The sequence below is a fragment of the Electrona antarctica genome, assembly GCF_951216825.1.
Source record: "Electrona antarctica genome assembly, chromosome: 14".
Lineage (NCBI taxonomy): Eukaryota > Metazoa > Chordata > Actinopteri > Myctophiformes > Myctophidae > Electrona > Electrona antarctica.
The window spans coordinates 43733483-43752923 of NC_136795.1; the positions used below are offsets into that span (position 1 = coordinate 43733483).

Sequence of the window (19441 nt, forward strand, 5' to 3'; positions counted from 1 at the left end):
TCTAAAACTTGAGTTATTGGTAAAATAACAGCAGGTTGGTGGCCATTTTGAAAAACAATGGCTTCCATGGTCACAGGACAAATCTAAATAGTACCACTGTATTCCTCATCTTTTAAAATGTATGATTACATTGATTAGTCACCAGAATCAAGATCCTAGGTGGTCTATAACTTGAATTATTGGTAAAATAACAGCAGGTTGGTGGCCATTTTGAAAAAACAATGGCTGGCATGGTCACAGGACCAATCTAAATAGTACCACTGTATTCCTCATCTTTTAAAATGTATGATTAGTCACCAGAATCAAGATCCTAGGTGGTCTAAAACTTGAGTTATTGTAAAATAACAGCAGGTGGCGGCCATTTTGAAAAATGGCTGCCATGGTCATAGGGAAAATCTAAATTGTACCACTGTATCCCTCATCCTTGAAAATGTAATATTAGTCACCAGAATCAAGATCCTAGGTGGTGTAGAACTTGAGTTATTGTAAAATAACATCAGGTGGCGGCCATTTTGGAAGATGGCTGCCATGGTCACCACGAGACAAATCTGTGATGGCCCTATAGCCAAAAATGTTCCTTAAGGCATGCTCTAACTGTCTGCCAAATTAGAATACTTCCCATTATTCAAAAACTAACATTTTATTGTTTTGGGAACACTTTTGTCAACTCCGTCAGATACATGTCAACTCCGTCAGACACAAAACCTGATGGAGTTGACGTCTGACGGAGTTGACAAAATGGCATTTGTTTTCATCTTAACCCTCTGTAGTACAATTTATCCATTTAGTTTTTCTTCAGTTGTTAGCTAAACCTAACCCTAAACTAAAATACTAAACATTATTTTGGAATTCTTAACAAAGATCATAATAATGTCCTGACGGAGTTGACATGTAAAAGCTGTGACCACATTGATATCAACATTGTTTGTTTCAAATATCAAACAATTGAATGCTTGTCAGACCAGGTGCTCCACTGTTGCAACAAATATAAACAGGACTTGGAAAAGGAGTCTTCAGGCTAAATCTGTCGACAATATTTTCTGATTAATTTAAGACTTTCAAAAAACCTGACGGAGTTGACGGAGACGTGGGACACACATTTGATATGAGATATTTAATTTAAAATATAAATTAAAATTAACTGTGTATATTGTTTGCTATGTTGTTGACAATCTACTTTCATTTAGTATGTATATTTATGTGATTGTGACAGTATTAGACACTTTTTTGGCAGTTTGAAATTGTGACAACTTGCTGGGGACAGGCTAAATACAGGCCTTTTTGGGTACAGTGCCTGCTTTTAACTAATTTAGATGGCATATGAAAAAATATATAATGAAATTAATGGCATATTAATACACAACTGTATTATATTTAACTTTGCAAGTGCTTTTATTTTTATGAATTTATTTATTTTTAACATAAATAAGGCTCTTATGTGTGGGACATGTTTTTTCCACTTTTGTCCCTCATCTCAAGAATGAGTGACATATTTCAATCAATCAATCAAAGACAATATATCAGGCAGGCGGGAGAACATTATACAGAAACAAAGACAGTGTGAGACACCTCCCACTTTGGGTCACATGAGCAGTGCCAGCATAAGCCAATCACTGCTGGGAGTCGCATATGTCATTTGCATAGGCTTGCTATAAATATTGGTGCAACGCCACGAACAGATCACTTCTTAGTTATTTTCTTCAATACACAGAGAAAACTATGCCTGAAGTAGCGAAACCAGCGCCCAAGAAGGGCTCCAAGAAAGCCGTCGCAAAGACCGCAGCAAAGGGCGGCAAGAAGCGCAGAAAGTCCAGGAAGGAGAGCTACGCAATCTACATATACAAGGTCCTGAAGCAGGTCCACCCTGATACCGGTGTCTCTTCCAAGGCCATGGGCATCATGAACTCCTTCGTCAACGACATCTTTGAGCGCATCGCCGGTGAAGCCTCCAAACTGGCTCACTACAACAAGCGTTCCACCATCTCATCCAGGGAGATTCAGACCGCCGTCCGCCTGCTGCTCCCCGGTGAGCTGGCCAAGCACGCCGTGTCTGAAGGCACCAAGGCTGTGACCAAGTACACCAGCTCCAAGTAAACTGTTCTGTCTGCTCTAAACACAACGGTCCTTTTAAGGACCACCCATCTTCTCAAACAAAGCGTTTATCCTCCTAACATAATGTCCAACTATTACAGCGCTTGAGATCTAAACCACTTTGTCCAGTTCGGTTATCGAACATTTATGTGGTCACCGATGACATGAAACTTTCATATTGGGCAATACATTCAGTTAATAATTTCAATATGCAACTACGTATATACAGTATGTATGATCTACGTACGTTAGAGAAGCTTTCTATTACACTAGTCTAGCTCCACTAAGACTGTAAATTAATTGTATTATGATCCAAACAATTTATAAACATTACAAAAATGTGTATTTTGTTCCAAGTTGTGAATACATGATTATTTGTAGGTGCACCTGTATTCTATCATCTCATGATATAGCTTAATAAAGACACGGGGACGGCATTATAGTACCATTAGGAATATGGGCATATGTAGGTTTGATAGCGACAGCATATGGCACACAGGGTCAATTCAAAAACTGAATACAAACGTGACTTTAAAGCATATAGGCCCTAGCAATGTTTACAATAGAGCGCACGAGTGGGAAAATAAACGGGATTCAATTAAACAGCAGTGTAGGCTTATTTCAGTACTTTTAACTTTTCCATGTCATACGAAATATGCCTACAGCAATGCATCAGTTTGCAATGGAAACTAGTATTCCATAGTATTTATTTGCCCAGCAACCCCTGCAGTAGGCTATGGCATTTGTAAGAGTTTCCCTCCAATCGGTGCCAGTGATGCATGATACCTCCCCAAACAAGGCGGTACCCTGACCACTGACCAATCAGAGGACGACGGCGTCTCTGAGGCGCTAATAAAAGCAGCAGTTTTCAGTGCACTAGTAAGCATTCTACTCTCAACTTCTTCAGAAGAGAACACGATACAATGGCAAGAACCAAGCAGACCGCTCGTAAGTCCACCGGTGGCAAAGCGCCCAGGAAGCAGCTCGCCACCAAGGCAGCGCGTAAGAGCGCGCCGGCAACCGGTGGAGTGAAGAAGCCTCACCGTTACCGTCCCGGTACAGTGGCTCTGAGGGAGATCCGTCGTTACCAGAAATCCACCGAGCTGCTGATCCGCAAGCTGCCCTTCCAGCGCCTGGTGAGGGAGATCGCCCAGGACTTCAAGACCGACCTGCGCTTCCAAAGCTCTGCCGTCATGGCTCTCCAGGAGTCTGCAGAGGCTTATCTGGTCGGTCTGTTTGAAGACACCAACCTGTGCGCCATTCATGCCAAGAGGGTGACCATCATGCCCATCACTTCTTGAACTACTGCTAAAGCAACGATGTCTGGAAGAGGCAAGGGAGGAAACATGCCCTAGTATGGCACCTTCTTTTGCCTCCCAGTTCTCCAATAACTGGGCAAGGCTAAAGTACGCGGGTGAGGCCGAGCTCCCGACAAGGGACTATGTCGGCAAAGAGCTTTTGTTTAAGTCGAACCTAGTCTGTGCAAAGGACATTTATTCATTTATTGCCTTGCCAAACCGACGTGAGTTCGAACTATGTTTCTATCAGGAGTCGACACTCCGTCGCTTCCTGGAGCAATATGACTTTGACAAACTGCAGGATAAATGGATGGACTGGTCTATTGAATCCTCGGTCAATATAGGAACAGTGAATGTCGTGGTCTCAGACCATGACGTGGTCTCAGACCATGACGTGGAGCTGTACCTAAAAAGATACGGTTATATCAGAGAGCAGCCATACAAGCCAGTCGACCAGTTTGGGATCTGGTATGGAGTACGGAAGTACAAAGTTGAGCTCAAGCTCGATGCAAACAACCAACGTATGACACTGCCAAGCTCTATTTCCCTGGGCCCATACAACGGGCGGATATATTATCCTGGGCAGCAGACGCGGTGTTTTGTGTGCAACAGCACGGAGCACCAGGTCCGAGAGTGTACGGAGGTGAAGTGCTGGAGGTGTGGGACTTTGGGCCATAAAGCCAAAGAGTGCTCAAATGACGCCGAGTGCAGTCTGTGTGGAGAGAAGGGGCACTCGTTTTTCCAGTGCCCTCAGTCCTACAGCAACAGGGCATGAGCAGAGAGGAAAGAGCGAGCAGAGGAGCAGCAGAACCGCATCGTCGGCCTACTGAGGCGCACCAGACCGCCGCCACCGGCTAACGCCAGCACCCCACTGTCGGCTGACAGTGGGCAGAGCCGCACCGGGCAGCCGGAGCCTGCACTGCTGGTGATCCCGGGAGACGAGGTACCGGGGGAGGAGGCAGGCCCGGAGGAGACAACGGGAGCAATGCATGTGAGTGTTAATCAGAAGCGACTCACGTCGCCTCTGGTGAATGAAGTGGACAAAAAGTATAAAAGAAGATGAATGCCACTAACTTTATATAATCATGTCTTCATTATCTATCATCACTTGTAACGTGAGAGGTATCAAGGCGATGGAAAATAGGGAGACGAAGATGAACATTTTACACAATACTGTTTACGATATTATATGCGCACAAGAACTGAGACTAACTGCTCAGGAGGATATTGAAGATGTAATGTTAAAATGGGAAAAAGGCACTTCAATTATCTCTATTGGTACCGATAAGGCTGATGGCATAGGTATATTTTTTAAGAGCAAAGCTGAAGTTATTAAAACAAGAGAAATTATTCCAGGGAGAATTTTATTAGTAGACTGTTTTTACCAAAACTTAAAAATGAGAATTATAAATGTGTATACTCCTCCGGATGCAGCAACGAAAGTACGAATGTTTAAGAAATTATATGAGTTGTTAACGGTTGGTTATTTTACTATACTATGTGGAGATTTTAATGCATATACTGATGATAATGATAGGATTTCTGCTCAACCCTTGAATGCCCGTGCTCGCAATAGAGAAGGTATCGCACTTAAAACAATGAGCGAATGTTGTGGTGTGAGTGATGTTTTTAGGATGTTGCATCCAACCGAGGTCGGATATACTCGCTTTGACAAAAATGTCAAGACGAGGATAGACCGCATATATGTAAATGATAATATTACCCCTATATACTATAAGACACGTGTTTTGGTCAATTCAGATCACCTAGCAGTAGTAGTGCTCTTGAGGTTTGGCAAGAATAATGATGTGCTTACAGAACTAAAGAAGGAAGTAGTAATTGCCAAGAGCTTAAATGTTTTAACTAAATCATATGTTGATTTATGGGAAATTATTAAAGATAGGCTAAGATATTACTTTAAATATAAATGTAAAATATTAAATCAAGAGCTAAATGGAAGCTACAGTAGATTAATGGCGGATTATATAAATCTAAAAACAAAAGCTAATAAAACTGATGAGGAAAATGACAAATTAACTGAAATGGAATCTGAATTGACCAAATTAAATGATGTCTCCCAGGGTCTCCGCCTTCAGGCAGGCATGGATGACACAAATGCGTCCAGCAATGCACTTTGTCTAATAAATATGTATAAAAAGAAACTACAAAGTAAACATGTCAGCGCAATTTTAAATGAAAATGGTGATATGGGAGAAGATGAAAAGAGAAACGGTTAGAAAGCTTTGTGAAAAAATGTACCAGAAAACTACAATTGATGAATATAAATTGCATGCTTTCCTTGATTCAGTTGATTTGAGGGAGGTTGGCCGTAACTCTATGGGTGGGGAAATCACCAATCATGAGGTGAGGGACGCAATTGTCCAGTTGAGTAAGGGTAAATCCCCAGGCCCTGATGGTCTGCCTAATGAGATATATCTCTCCTGCACAAATGAATTAGTAGAACTGCTAACCTCTGTATATAATGATGGGATCAAGGAAGGCAAAATGCATTCATCGTTCTACCATGGGGTTATATCGCTTATATATAAAAAAGGGTCATCTTATAATTTAGATAATTGGAGACATGTTACGCTAATGAATGTAGATTATAAAATACTTGAAAAAATAATAGTTAATCGATTAAATACAGATCTAGAAGAACTTGTTGAAAAAGAACAGACATGTGCTATTAAGGGAAGGTTGATGTGGGATAACTTGGGTATTTTAAGGGATATAACAAGTGGGTATACAAATGAGGGTTTTTTTATTATAAGCTTAGACCAGAAAAAAGCTTTTGATTTCATTTCCAGAGAGTATTTGTGGGAGGTCTTAAAGGTATACGGCTTCCATCATGATTTTATTAATCTGATCAAATTGTTGTATGTCCAGTCCACAGTTCAAGTTAATGTAAATGGTGTTCTAACAGAGACCTTTGAAATTAAGAGGGGTGTGAAACAAGGGTGCCCCTTGTCCGCTGCACTTTATATCTTAGCCAAATTCCAATACCCCAAATCTCGGCCACTCGCTCACTCCCACTCGATCACTCGGGGTCATTCCAGCTTGACCCGGAAATGGTTAACGTTCCGATTGTTAAAGTGCCCCATCGAGGAGGAGAGTGGAGTCGAGTGGAGGAGCCGAGTGGGCTCTCCGAGACCGCATAGAGCGAGTGTACATCAGGTGCAGGCTCGGTGGGGTATGTTGTCTCCTCGCTGCGGATTTCCGCATCACGTGTACATGTTTTTTTCCTTCTCCAGTGACATAAGTCCGCCTCCTCCACATGTGGTACAGAAAACACTGCTTGAAACCCGATACTATGCACCCGCCCCGGCCGCTGCGGCTGATGAGACGCTGTCGCTGACCCAACACACACATGCACGCACACACATTAAACTAAAAAGCTTTGCTGTTTGTTGAAGAGACACATTTTCGCTGAATTAATAGAGCAGAGCTTCAGAATGATACAGTAGCCTATAGCCTATGTGAAAGTGAAAGGACCACAACAAGCCACTGGCTTTATTGCGTTGTGTGATATAAGCATAATAAAAGTAGGCTATATTGTGCGCACCTCAAAAGCTATAGTTAATTTCTCTCTGTGCATGCCTGAATGCACAGACTGCTATGAATGACGCCTTATGACGGTGACAAATATGTATTTATTTATATGTGGACTGAACTGAATATGTAAGTCAGAGAGACTACCTATAATAATTCCTGTTATAGTGTCCGTTATTTGCAAAAACCGTCGGAGGAGGGACTGTCCGAGGAGGGGGGGGGGGGTTATTTATACGAGCAAAAAGGAACGCGGGCTGCGGGCAGGTCAGGAATTCCCTTCACATTCACAATCATATAATATAAAAGTGTGCGCATCCTGGCGCTTATTCACTATTTCAGGAATAAATAGCCTTGTTGCACATGTTACCAATACATACACATTGGCCTCGGTTACATGCACAAAAATGAATTGTCTATTCTGTAGACTGTACGGCTCTGGGTTCAGAGTTCCAGTGATCCAGCTGTGTGACACTGTATTGTTCCACCACTTTTGCTTTGGCAATGTAAACGTATGTTTTCCCATGCCAATAAAGCCATAGATATATATCTATGAATAAAGCCCTTTGAATTGAATTGATTCACGTCATAAGTGATCGCGGAATGTGCCGTCGCTTTGAAATGACAGCGGAGTACATTCCGATTCTAGAGGCAAATCCACTCCATCACTCTGTCCTCGCATTGAATCCTCTCCTCCTCCACTCCTCCTCGCTGGGGGCGGAGCCGAGGAGCGAGTGGAGGACGCGAGGGGAGTGAGCGAGTGTGAAAGTTGCGGTATTGGAATTTGGCATAGACTCATTTCACACAGCCAGACTCCAGAGTGAGCAAGAGGGGCAGAGAGCACCAGTGTGTGTTTGCATCAGACCACACGGTATGAAATGTTTGACTGTTGTCTATATTGTCTACAGTGCCTGTCCGTCACACTATGTGTGAATGTGACCATCGTTGACTGTTGATGTGCCCTGAGGTTCTAGTTGGTTTTGCAGCCCTTTAGCACCCTCGATATGCGGAGTGAGGTATACGTGATTATTTATTTGTCTGGTTTCCATTTGGAGTATCATTCATGATTGTTTGGTAGTGGTACTTTTTGTTATTGTGCATTTTCCTTTGTTACTTGTCTTATAATTGAAATGACTTGAGTTTTGTATCACTGTATTTATAATTGACCATACATTAACCATTTTTATTGTTGATTGTAGGACTACTACTGAAGTGACAAGTTTAATGCACAGATTTTATTAGTGAAACTATGAAATTATTCTGATTGTAACTGTATTTATTCTATATCCTTTTCACGGTGTTGGAGCAAATAAACACACCCGTCGAGACCACACAACCGTGTGTGTGTGTGTGTGTGTGTGTGTGTGTGTGTGTGTGTGTGTGTGTGTGTGTGTGTGTGTGTGTGTGTGTGTGTGTGTGTGTGTGTGTGTGTGTGTGTGTGTGTGTGTGTGTGTGTGTGTGTGTGTGTGTGTGTGTGTGTGTGTGTGTGTGTGATGACAAGTAGCCATGTGCTTCTGTTTGGTTGTCGTCACATTTCTGCGTGATGATGGACCGGTCCATTCAGTGTACTATACATCATGGCACATTAGGAGTCCCACTGGTTTCTCAAACCCATTTATTTTCAAGGACCACCATAACTCTGAGAGTGTACAAATGGATGGAGCCTGCACAGGTGTGCAAGCTCCATCCGTCTCTTTAACCCAGCACCCACCTCTCTTGTGTACAGATGGAACCATTTGTGTAAACCTGTAATGAACCAGCTCAGTGGCCTGTAATGAACCAACTCAGTGGCCTTGTGGTTAGAGTGTCCGCCCTGAGACTGGGAGGTTGGGGTTCAATCCCCGGCTGGGTCCTACCAAAGACTCTAAAAATGGCACCCAATGCCTGCCTGCTTGACACTCGGCATCAAGGGTTGGATTGGGGGTAAGTCCCTGCGACATACTAGCGTCATGTCCAGGGGGTGTACTTGTACATCAAGCTGCCTCACGCTACAGAAAAAGGAGATAGGCTATATGGGCCTCATGGCTCGGCAAGGCTACTTACTTAGACCTGTAATTGTCTATATTAGTCCATTTATAGAAGAGTGTGGTAAAATGTGATTGTCCACTAATTTGCAAGTCCAACACAAGCCATCATGGAGATGACCTCTGTACTCAAATTCTTACGTCAAGTTAAAGTCAAACACCTATAAACACACCTGTGTTTACCCACTGCTTTTTTTCTTGTAGGCCTAGACCTTTAATTACATACAACTTCACTGACACAACTGTGCTGCCGTTTATTTGTTTATTAGGACTGCAATTTGTGCTCAGCGGTCCAGGCATCTTGGCTGGTAATCCAGTCTGGCAGTGTGCCGGGGGTTTGACTCCAGATCCCGATGGCTATTACTCATCCCCCACATCTCTCTCCCCATTTCCTGTCCGCCTACTGTCTGTCCCTCCATAAAAAATATAAAATAAAGGTGAAAGCCACAAAAAAACATACACAGAAACAAATTTGATAACCAACTCTTTATTCACCATTTGATGTGATTTAGCCTCTCAGACTCAAGACAGAATATTTTGTTGACGGATAGGATTTTGTCCACAATTCCATGCAGAGGCAAAGTGCTCACAACTGTTGTACACTGGTAATTGGTAATATGTGACGTGTAGTCATAGGCAGAATAGATATGATACGATAACACTTATTCCACACTGCAGAACATTTAAACAAACATGTGAGAAATAAAAATCACACCTGTGTGAAGTGAGGGTCGCTCTTATCATACATCTCATTCCGGCAAATCACAATTTGCGTCCTCACCTTCGTCATCAGTGGTTGTGTTTACACAAACCCTCAGAGCGAGGGGCTAGCGCCCCTCAAACATATATTTCTTCTAAAATATCTACAAGCTGAGCTTGTAGATATTGTAGTCATGAATTTACTTTTGAATTGGTTGCTATAGAGCCACCTATAGGCCGATATTGGCGAAAATTGTATGGGTCCTGGACCAAATTTGGTGTAAATTGGCCTGGCAGATTTGGAGAAATTATGTCGACAGAAATACAGACGGACACAAAATATTGCTACCGTGATAAAATATTGTTAGGGCGGAAATAAAAAATGTAAACCGTTTTGTTTGTGTCCTCTAGGGTCCATAGAACGGAAAAAACATGGTTTACAAGAATCTTCACGATTCACGATGCCTCTTTTCCAACTTGCCCCCGCGAAAAGTGAAGAACGGTCGCCCCGGAATTTCGAAAAGTGAAGACTGGTCGCCCCAAAGTCGTGGATAGCTCGCCCCAAAAGCGTGGATATCTCGCCCCATGTTTATTTATTTATATTCGAACATTTAGAACCTGCACTCCATGTTTATTTTACCTTATTTCTCATATTAGAACATTTAGAACCAGTTTGTTGTTGTTGGTCAAATGATGCATGGACGGTCTAAAAGTACAGTACTTGTTAGAGTTGTTATTTAGCTGGGGACCATCATGGAACCCCCTCAAGGACCACTGCAATTTACGTGAAATATTTCACAGACTTTCCTACTAGGCTGAGGAATATATCTCACCCTTTTCACATTGGCCTGTTACAGCACCACCAACAGGTGTTTTTTTGAAAATGACTCAAATCATGAACGCAGCGTGCAATTTACGTGAAATCTTTCACAGACTTTCCTACTAGGCTGAGGAATAATCCCATCATTTTCACATTGGCCTGTTATAGCGCCACCAACAGGTGGATTTTTCAATTTACGTGAAATCTTTCACAGACTTTCCTACTAATCTTGTTATCAAACTGTGGCTCAGGGGTGTGTGTGTGTGTGTGTGTGTGTGTGTGTGTGTGTGTGTGTGTGTGTGTGTGTGTGTGTGTGTGTGTGTGTGTGTGTGTGTGTGTGTGTGTGTGTGTGTGTGTGTGAGAATGAAGGGTGACTGCTTTTTCATTAGTATTCACTGGCAGTGGCAGCCTATTGTTAAGTCAATGTCATTACGAACAAAGTGATTGCGAACGAAGTGAGCACTAACTATAGAAGCTTGCCAAAACTGTCTGTCTGTCTGTGTGTCACGCTGTAACACCACCCCGCCCGCCACCAGAGGGCAACTGAAATTGGAACGATACAGAGGTCTGTGTGCGTGTGTGTGTGTGATATGCATTTAGCCTCATATGTTAATGTTTCATGTGTTCTTGTAAAAATCTCTCTCTCTGTTTAAAAGTACAGGACAAATCTCAAAGAACAGGTAAAAATCTCTCTCTCTGTTTAAAAGTACATGTAAAAATCTCTCTCTCTCTCTGCTGTTACCTCGAAAATACAACGGTTTTACGGGGCGACTTGTCCGGACTTTTGGGGGCGACTTCGCCGGAGATCTGAACTGCAGCCTCACTCCGTAGTCTGAAAACCCACCTTTTCAGACTCCATCATGGCCCGTAGTACTTACCCTAACCCCTTTTTGTAGACTTGGATGGCATTTTATACAGACGTATATCATGTGATGTAGACAGCACTAGAATTGCATTGTATGTAGTCATAGCACTTTATAGTAGATCTTTATAGTATAGTATAGTATAGTTACGTTCTTATAGCTTAGACATGTTTCATGGAAACTACTTTTTATGTATGTGATGTATTGCCATGCTTTTGTTATTGCTTAATGTAAATCGCTCTGGATTAAGAGCGTCTGCTATATGCCTAAATTGTAAGTGAGGGGCGCTCTCATCATTATACATCATCTCATGAAGAACTGAATTTATGTGATTGGTTAGCTGATTTGCTCGTCTACATATGATGCACATTTTCCCTTCATGGCATTTAATGTGTTGCCACAAATTCACGTCATAGTTGGCAGACATTTGACCTAATTTCTCCTTTCATTGTAAATGGTGAATATTGAGACGTATGTGGACAAAACCTACGTCATGAGGCCCATATGACCTAATTTCTCCTTTCATTGAACTTAATTTGTGTGATTGGTTAGCCGATTTGCTCGTCTACATAATAGTACCACAGACAGTCCAAATTTCATTCTGACCCCTCCACGAAAAGGCCTCGTTGTCCTGAACCCTTATCTATCATTTATACGTTATGGATCAATAGTGTGGACTTAGGCCCAGGCCACACTACTCTGGATCTTTTGCAAAACGGATATTTCCGTCCTCCGTTTTAGAAATAATCCCTGCCCATATATTTGATTTTATATTTACACTTATGAGGTGCCAATCATATATATTTTTTAAAAAGCCACCTAAATTGTGAGTGGAAGTGGAACATGTTTCTTTCATTGTCTGCCAGCATGTCACAATGTGCGTAAATCTCCAAATCCCGACTCTCGACTTTTCTCTCCATATCATTAAAAAATCACACCCGTGTGAACTGAGTGGTGTAAGGTCTTACATAGCTGACGTAATGAAATCATGTCTGACGTAATGAAATCACACCCGGGTGAACAGGGTGAACATAGCAACCTGCATGCTCATTTTTTCTGCACAGACTAACAAAGCCAGTTGTAGGAGTGGTTTACACCACTCAATAATGAAATCACACCCGGGTGAACAGGGTGAACATAGCAACCATGCTCATTTTTTCTGCACAGACTAACAAAGCCAGTTGTAGGAGTGGTTTACACCACTCAAAAATGATAGACACTTTACCATTGCTCTGGCGACTTGGCAAGTCCTGCACAGAAAATAATAGCAGAGTCTGACCTATAGAAGTGTCGCGTCCACAACCAGTTGTGAGTTTGTAGAGTGGCTATATTTTCCAGGTGTATACTAACTGTCACGTTATAATGCAGGCTAATAAAAGTTCACACGCGCACATTGGTCATGCAGGCGCAGTGTAGCCTGGTTAATAAACCAGACCGAATCAGCCGTTGGCAAAAAAAAGTTGCCTACCAGCGGATTACGGTCTGGCGAGGCTCAGTAGCACGCCTCTTTCCTACAGCAGAGAACAGGTCGGACCAATCGGGACACGGTATGCAATATAGGCGGGCTTTGGTACAGTGACGTTCAATGCTTGAGACTTTTGACTGACAGTAGCTCTGACCAATTGCGTCAAAGAGAAAATGTTCCCCGGGAAATGAAATCCAAGTGGAGCCAGCCCAGACTGATATACCGCGACAGTGTTGTGTGATATTAGTCTGGCTTATTAGCCAGGCTAGGCGCAGTGACAACGGAATGCAGTCAAGGGTGCGCCCTTTATTACCAAAACAGGAGAGAGATGTGCCATATGCGCATGGCGACCCACTGTATACTTTCTTCTCACCAACCACACTATTTGATGCGATTCCATTCACACCTCTCTCTCTCTCTCTTTGTACCCTCTCTCTCTCTCTCTCCTCGCATGACCATGACCATGAAATGGAGAGCAAAATACAGCACGATATAGTTTCACATGCGGCTATGCACACACCACGCATAGACTTGTTGGTGTAGGCTACTGCGCAATGGCATTTGGCCTGGGTCCTTATTGGTATGTTAATATCCACAGTTTATCTGTAGCGGTCCGCAATTAACCTATTGTTCAAGCTTTGCACTCGGCACCAATACAAATTAAATCACCAGTCCGCACTGGACTAGTAGGCTGATATATGTATTATTGGATGCAGCAGAGCAGAGCCTTTGCTCACTGCAGTTGATGCAACATATGATAAGTTTTAAAGTTGTTAACAGTTATAAACATGAACAATTGGATTGATATCCATGTCGTTTCCATGCAGGCACAAGCTGTATTTCTCACCTAATTATAGTAAAAATGATATGCGCTAATAAGCGGTGACATCATCGTTTCTCAAAAGCTCCATTTCGCATGACTACACAGCTCCACTGATCCGGATATTTTCCGTTTCCAAAAACCTCCGTTTGAGTGTCCGAAAACGCCGTTTGCGTGTGGCTGAAAGGCCCAAACGCACAAAATAATGTGCGTTTAGCAAAAGATCCATGTACGGGTGGCCCGGGCCTTAGACTGTTTTTCGTCTGTGGCATGATGTACATTTTCCCTTCATTGTCAATGGCATTTTTTTTCAGCATAGAAGAGGGGTATAGACAGGGAAAAATGCAGTACATATGTTATACTTATTTTTCTTTTTTTGTACATACAATTACAGAAAGCAAACAGGAAACAGGACGTTTTTTCTACTACATGAAGTCATGAACAGAGTAGTTATTGAATTGGTTTGGATGGTTACAAAACGAAACGAAACAAGACAAAACAACCCCCCACCCTCCCACTTATCCCAAGTGTCCGTACGTACGTACGTACGTACGTACATACGTACGTACGTAATCCACGGAACTCGGAAACCGTTCCACACCACCACAAGGAGTGCAGTGCCTGGTGTCCAGTCTGTCGGATCGCCAGTTGTCCAGAACCAGCACTAAAGCCTCTGCCCTAAATCCAGAACACCCCTAGATCTCCATATATGGAGCTAGCCTGTTCTGACATCATAATGATGTTATAACATCCGAATGATGCACAACCTTGCCCTTTATTAGCCAATTGATCACACCTGATCATCCCCCAACGGGAACTGATCAACTCTAGATCTCCATATATGGAGCTTGTCTGATCTGACATCACAAACACAATGCTTGTCGGTGAGAGGTTGGTGTAGTTGTGGGTCGCTGAGAGCATGTTCCAACAATCCTGACCCTATAATTCTTACTTTGATTCTTTACATTTCTTTCAATGTTCTTTGTCTTTCGTTTCTTTCTTCGTTTCTTTTTTTTCTTTTGATGTTGAAACCATTAGTCCACTATTGTTGATAAATTTTAGTCCTTTCTCCAGCATCTGGGACGGAGCTTCCTACCTGAACATGTTGAAAGTGTTATTCCTTTGCTCAGGAGGAACGCTTCCTGATTGGGTTCACGACCCAAGAAGTTCTTCAGCATCTCTTTGGCATCCTTAGAAGCACCAGGCTTCAGGATGCAGTTCCTGTAGTCCAAACCCACCTTAGGGTTCATGATTCCTTCCTCTTTGAAACGACTGTAGAACATGTCCATAGACAACACCTCACTCCACAGGTAGCGATAGAACCCATCACTGTGGCTGGCTACAAGTTGGTAACAGATAGATAATATGATAGGGCTTTGAAAAGCAGGGAAACCCAGAATGTCCTTGCTGAGCCTCCTGCATTCATTAGCCGGGTCCAAAACAGTCTGAGCGTGAAGAGCCTGGTACAATTTATATTGGACTATCTTCTCCAGGTAGATAATACCGGTGTTTGCGAGACGAGACTTGATGAGTTTGTCCAGCAGGTCATCAGGAATCGGAGCTCCTGTCTTGTAGTGTTTAGATATTCTCTGGAGTGGTTCCTTCTCCCAAACCCAGTTCTCCAACATCTGTGACGGAGCCTCAACAAAATCTGTTTCCACCTCGCGTCCATTGAATGCAGCGTAGTCAACCTGAGCACAGAGGTAGTGCACCATGTGACCAAACTCATGGAAGTATGTCACGACATCGTTGTGCATTAGGAGCAAGGGGGAGTCGGCCGTGGGTTTGCTGAAATTGGTCACTATAGCACCAATAGCCATCTGTCTGCTCCCATCAGACCACAGACAGCCTGGCTGCAGCCCAACAAAATGCCCAGCGACCTTGTACATTCCCTCTCTGGTGAACAGGTCAAGGTAGAACTGTCCGATTGTCTGCCCAGAGGAGAGGTCGGTAACACGGTACAGAGTGACATCCGGATGCCACACGGGGGCGCCGTGCACCAGGCTGAATGACAGACCCAGCAGGTCCTGGCAGATGTCCAGCAGACCCTGGGTCACAACCTCCAAGGGAAAATACTCCTTCAACTGGTTGTGATCCACTCCATACTGCTTCATCACCTGTGCCTTGTAGTATGGCATGTCCCATTCATACAGCTTCCCATCGTATGGCAGAGATCTCTGCTGACACTCATCCTCCTTTAGTTTGAGGAGGTTTGTTCTCTCTTTGTCTCCAAGTGGTTTGAGCTTGTGGGCCAGCTCCTCCAGGAAGATGGAGAGCTTATTGGCAGACTTTACCATGTTTTTATTCAGGACAAAGTCAATGTGGGGTTTGAATTCCCTAGAACATTCCTTCAACAACTCCATGCTATTTTGGTTGTCTGCTTTCCCAAGTTTCTTGCGTGTTTCAGGGACAAAGCATTTCTCCATAAAATACTTATATTTGTCATGTTTGATCTTTAGCTTGTCTCCATCTGCTTCCAGGTAGCTCAGGTCGTCCTCAGGAACACCTCCCAGTTCATCCCTGCTGAAGGTCAAACTAAGGCACTTGACCTGGTGCTGGAGCTGCACATATGAGGAATCTTCTGTCTCTAGGATACTGTTCCCAGCCAGCAGTCTCTCCATGTATCTCTTATCCTCCACAGCAGCATTGACTTCATCCACCTTCAATCCCAGAGCTAAAATCCTCCGGTAGACGTCATTTCTCGTTCTCACAACCTCGACAAACATAGGGTGAGGCAGCTTCATACGTGCACGGCACGTGGCGCGCCTCACCTCCTTACTGGGAGACACAAGAAAGAGGTAGGTCAACATGGTCCACTGGACCATGTGCTCAGCTTCAAGGTCAGCCAGGGCCTTCAGGGTGTTGTTGACGGTGACACTGTCCAGGTCCAGGGAACCCACGGCATCAAACACCTTATTGGACTTGGTAATGAACTCGTCAGTCGTCTGCTGGATCTGTTCAGGGCTCAGATCCCAGCGCAGGAGGTTGTCGGTGTAAGCCCAAGTAGGGCTGCTGAAATACACCTCTCCTGTACCTCCCATGTTTGTGGAAATCATACAAACATAGTTTGAGTTCTGTGTCTGTTTGGATGTCACACTTTTGGTCTGGAGTAGACTGTAAAGTGAAAGGATCTCATTGCACAACTGGCTTTATGTGTGCCTCTGTGACATCACTCATATGGAGCTGTCATGTCATAGTGTCTGAGGAAATAGATAGAATAGTTTATATTTTACGGCATGGTAATGTACGATGATAAAAGCACCCCTCACTTCACACAGGTGTGATTTTTATTTTGAATCCATTAAACTGGGATTCTTCTTCCAGGTGCGTTTTTGATCAAAACCAGCTTGATGTGAGGCTCATAACTATAAACGCTATGATCACCGTGAGGCTCATAACTATAAACGTTATATGATCACCGTGAGGCTCATAACTATAAACGCTATGTGTAACGAAGACTCTGACTAGGACGTGGGCTATATGACATATGACATGTTTAGTATGACAGTCCCTATATTTGGGCCCGAGCCGACCTAGTGCTGATATCAGATAGATATGGTAGAACCATATATGGACAGATCTAACTGGCTTAGTCATCGTGACAAGCCTGGTCGGAGAATATATAGAGGGTCGGTCGGCTTCAGGGAGAAGGCAGAAGTCAAAGCATCCTGGTTTAAGTTCTAACCGGACACCACTGCGGGGGTCCTAAGCTAAGTAATCAGCAATACAGCCTTGAGCTATTTTATATGGTCCTTCGGAAGCACGGATTAGGGCTTACCGCAGTAACGGGATGCTGAAGTCTTCCAGACACATACGAACCAAGGTATCTGGCTTTACAACCCATATACCTTGAATAGCTTATATGACTCAGTGGCCAGATTCTAATGTCTAACCAGATGGTAACCCAGTTGCTGCCAGAGCCTGAACACTCTGGCAGTCCTGGCTGCTCCGCAGGTGAGCCGCAGTATCTCGAAGTTGTGAGATCCCCCCCTGCTGTCAGAGCACGAACGCTCTGGCGGTCCTGGCTGCTCCTTAGGTGAGCAGCAGCGTCTCGAAGCTGTGAGACCGCCCAGTTGCTGCCAGAGCCTGATAGCTCTGGCGGTCCTGGCTGCTCCGTTAGGTGAGCAGCAGGGTCTGGAACTGCACGGATTGGCTGACTCTGACCCATTGACAGGGAACGCCCTTAATGGGTGGCATGTGATTTGATCTTGAGGTTTTTATGACCCACCGTAACATCAAAGAAAGAAAGCGGGACGCCTGGACGCCCTCAATGGGGTGGTCTGAATGGCTGACGCTTGATGTTCAAGCCTCCGTATGCTTGTATTGGGGTGGCCTGAGGGGTCTACTGTTTAAGCCTTCTAGATATGGTACAGATTTCCATGGGAAATCTGGGGGTGGCAGAGTGTAACGAAGGCTTTCACCTAGAGCTTTAGATGTCATTAGGGCCAGAAGGCTCTGGTGGATATCATGAGAGCATTGTCTGGACAGCATGATGATGCAAGGGCATCGGAGCTATATCAACCCTCCCATAGATGTTGGAGCAGTCGGAGGACGGCAGAGGCTTCGTTCACCGATAGGATATCGAGATGAAAGTGCAAGCTGACAGACCAGAAGTCCAGGTTCATAGGGACCGAAGTAGTCCAGCAAGGAGGCTGGACGGTCACTCTCGCAGAAATGACCATGAGCATAACCAGAGACGAACAGTCATCATGCATGGTATGGTAGTAGCACCCAATTCTGCCGATCGTACACCAAGTAACCAGCAAGACGGCAAGAAGCCGTATTCTCAGTACTGTAATAGCGGCACACACCATCTTGGGGTATGCGGCAGGTTCAAACGACTGAGTTTAATGGCGAAACGAGATTTGATATGACAGATGAAGCTGTGTTATCAGCAATGGACGTCGTCATCAGGCAAGAAACTGTAAACTACAGACTAGGAGTGAACTGTGGTGGAAGGCACCCCTGGCTTTTCACAGTATTAATAGGAGCCGGTTGAACCGGAGAGCAGATGAACATTTGGGGAACCCTAGGACACCTAAGATCGAGACGGGACAGGATTTACAAGAGGAATTACCGCAGCCAGCTTTTACAATCTTGACTATAGCAGGAGAGTTCCTGCATGTGGGCTATCCACCGCCTAAAGGGAGAAATGTCATGTTAAAGGTGTGCAAAGTTCTAATTTGCAATTGTGGCAAAGTAATGGAAGTATATGCAGTTCTGGATGATGGTTCAGGGCGAACCATTTTGTTACACACAGTTGCCAAGCAGGTCGGATTGAAGGGTCAACCTGAAGAGTTGCGTATCAGAATCATGAGAGATCTTCAAGTTTTGCACGGGGTGGCTGTATCTTCCGAGGTATCTCCTGCCGTACAGCCAAACCAAGTCAATAATATTGAGGGAGCATTGATCGCCAAATAGCTTGGATTGTGAGCATACACAGATCGTCAGCATACACAGATCGTCAGCAGACTAATGGAGAGAGATTAACATCTTCGAGAGCTTCCCTTGCTGGATAACTACCAGGCCTGGCCTGTTAGAACCTAACCGAAAGAAAGGAAAATTGGATGCGGTATAGATTTCAACGTGAAATCTGGGGTGGCTGTAACGAAGACTCTGACTAGGACGTGGGCTATATGACATATGACATGTTTAGTATGACAGTCCCTATATTTGGGCCCGAGCCGACCTAGTGCTGATATCAGATAGATATGGTAGAACCATATATGGACAGATCTAACTGGCTTAGTCATCGTGACAAGCCTGGTCGGAGAATATATAGAGGGTCGGCTTCAGGGAGAAGGCAGAAGTC

At 43.9% G+C, this 19441-nt stretch overlaps 3 protein-coding genes across 3 annotated transcripts; 2 read left to right on the forward strand and 1 right to left on the reverse strand.

Annotated features, from left to right (window-relative positions):
• Positions 1–1719: 1719 nt before the first annotated feature.
• On the forward strand, positions 1720–2094 carry LOC306936546 (histone H2B-like; the record flags this gene model as incomplete). The annotated part of the gene is made up of 1 exon (XM_079520101.1): positions 1720–2094. One exon carries the CDS (start codon positions 1720–1722, stop codon positions 2092–2094), a length of 375 nt encoding a protein of 124 aa, XP_079376227.1.
• Positions 2095–3014: 920 nt separating this feature from the next.
• LOC306937215 (histone H3.2-like) lies at positions 3015–3392 on the forward strand (the record flags this gene model as incomplete). The annotated part of the gene is made up of 1 exon (XM_079520881.1): positions 3015–3392. One exon carries the CDS (start codon positions 3015–3017, stop codon positions 3390–3392), a length of 378 nt encoding a protein of 125 aa, XP_079377007.1.
• Positions 3393–14687: 11295 nt separating this feature from the next.
• Positions 14688–16670, reverse strand: LOC306937216 (thimet oligopeptidase-like; the record flags this gene model as incomplete). The annotated part of the gene is made up of 1 exon (XM_079520882.1): positions 14688–16670. One exon carries the CDS (start codon positions 16668–16670, stop codon positions 14688–14690), a length of 1983 nt encoding a protein of 660 aa, XP_079377008.1.
• Positions 16671–19441: the final 2771 nt, after the last annotated feature.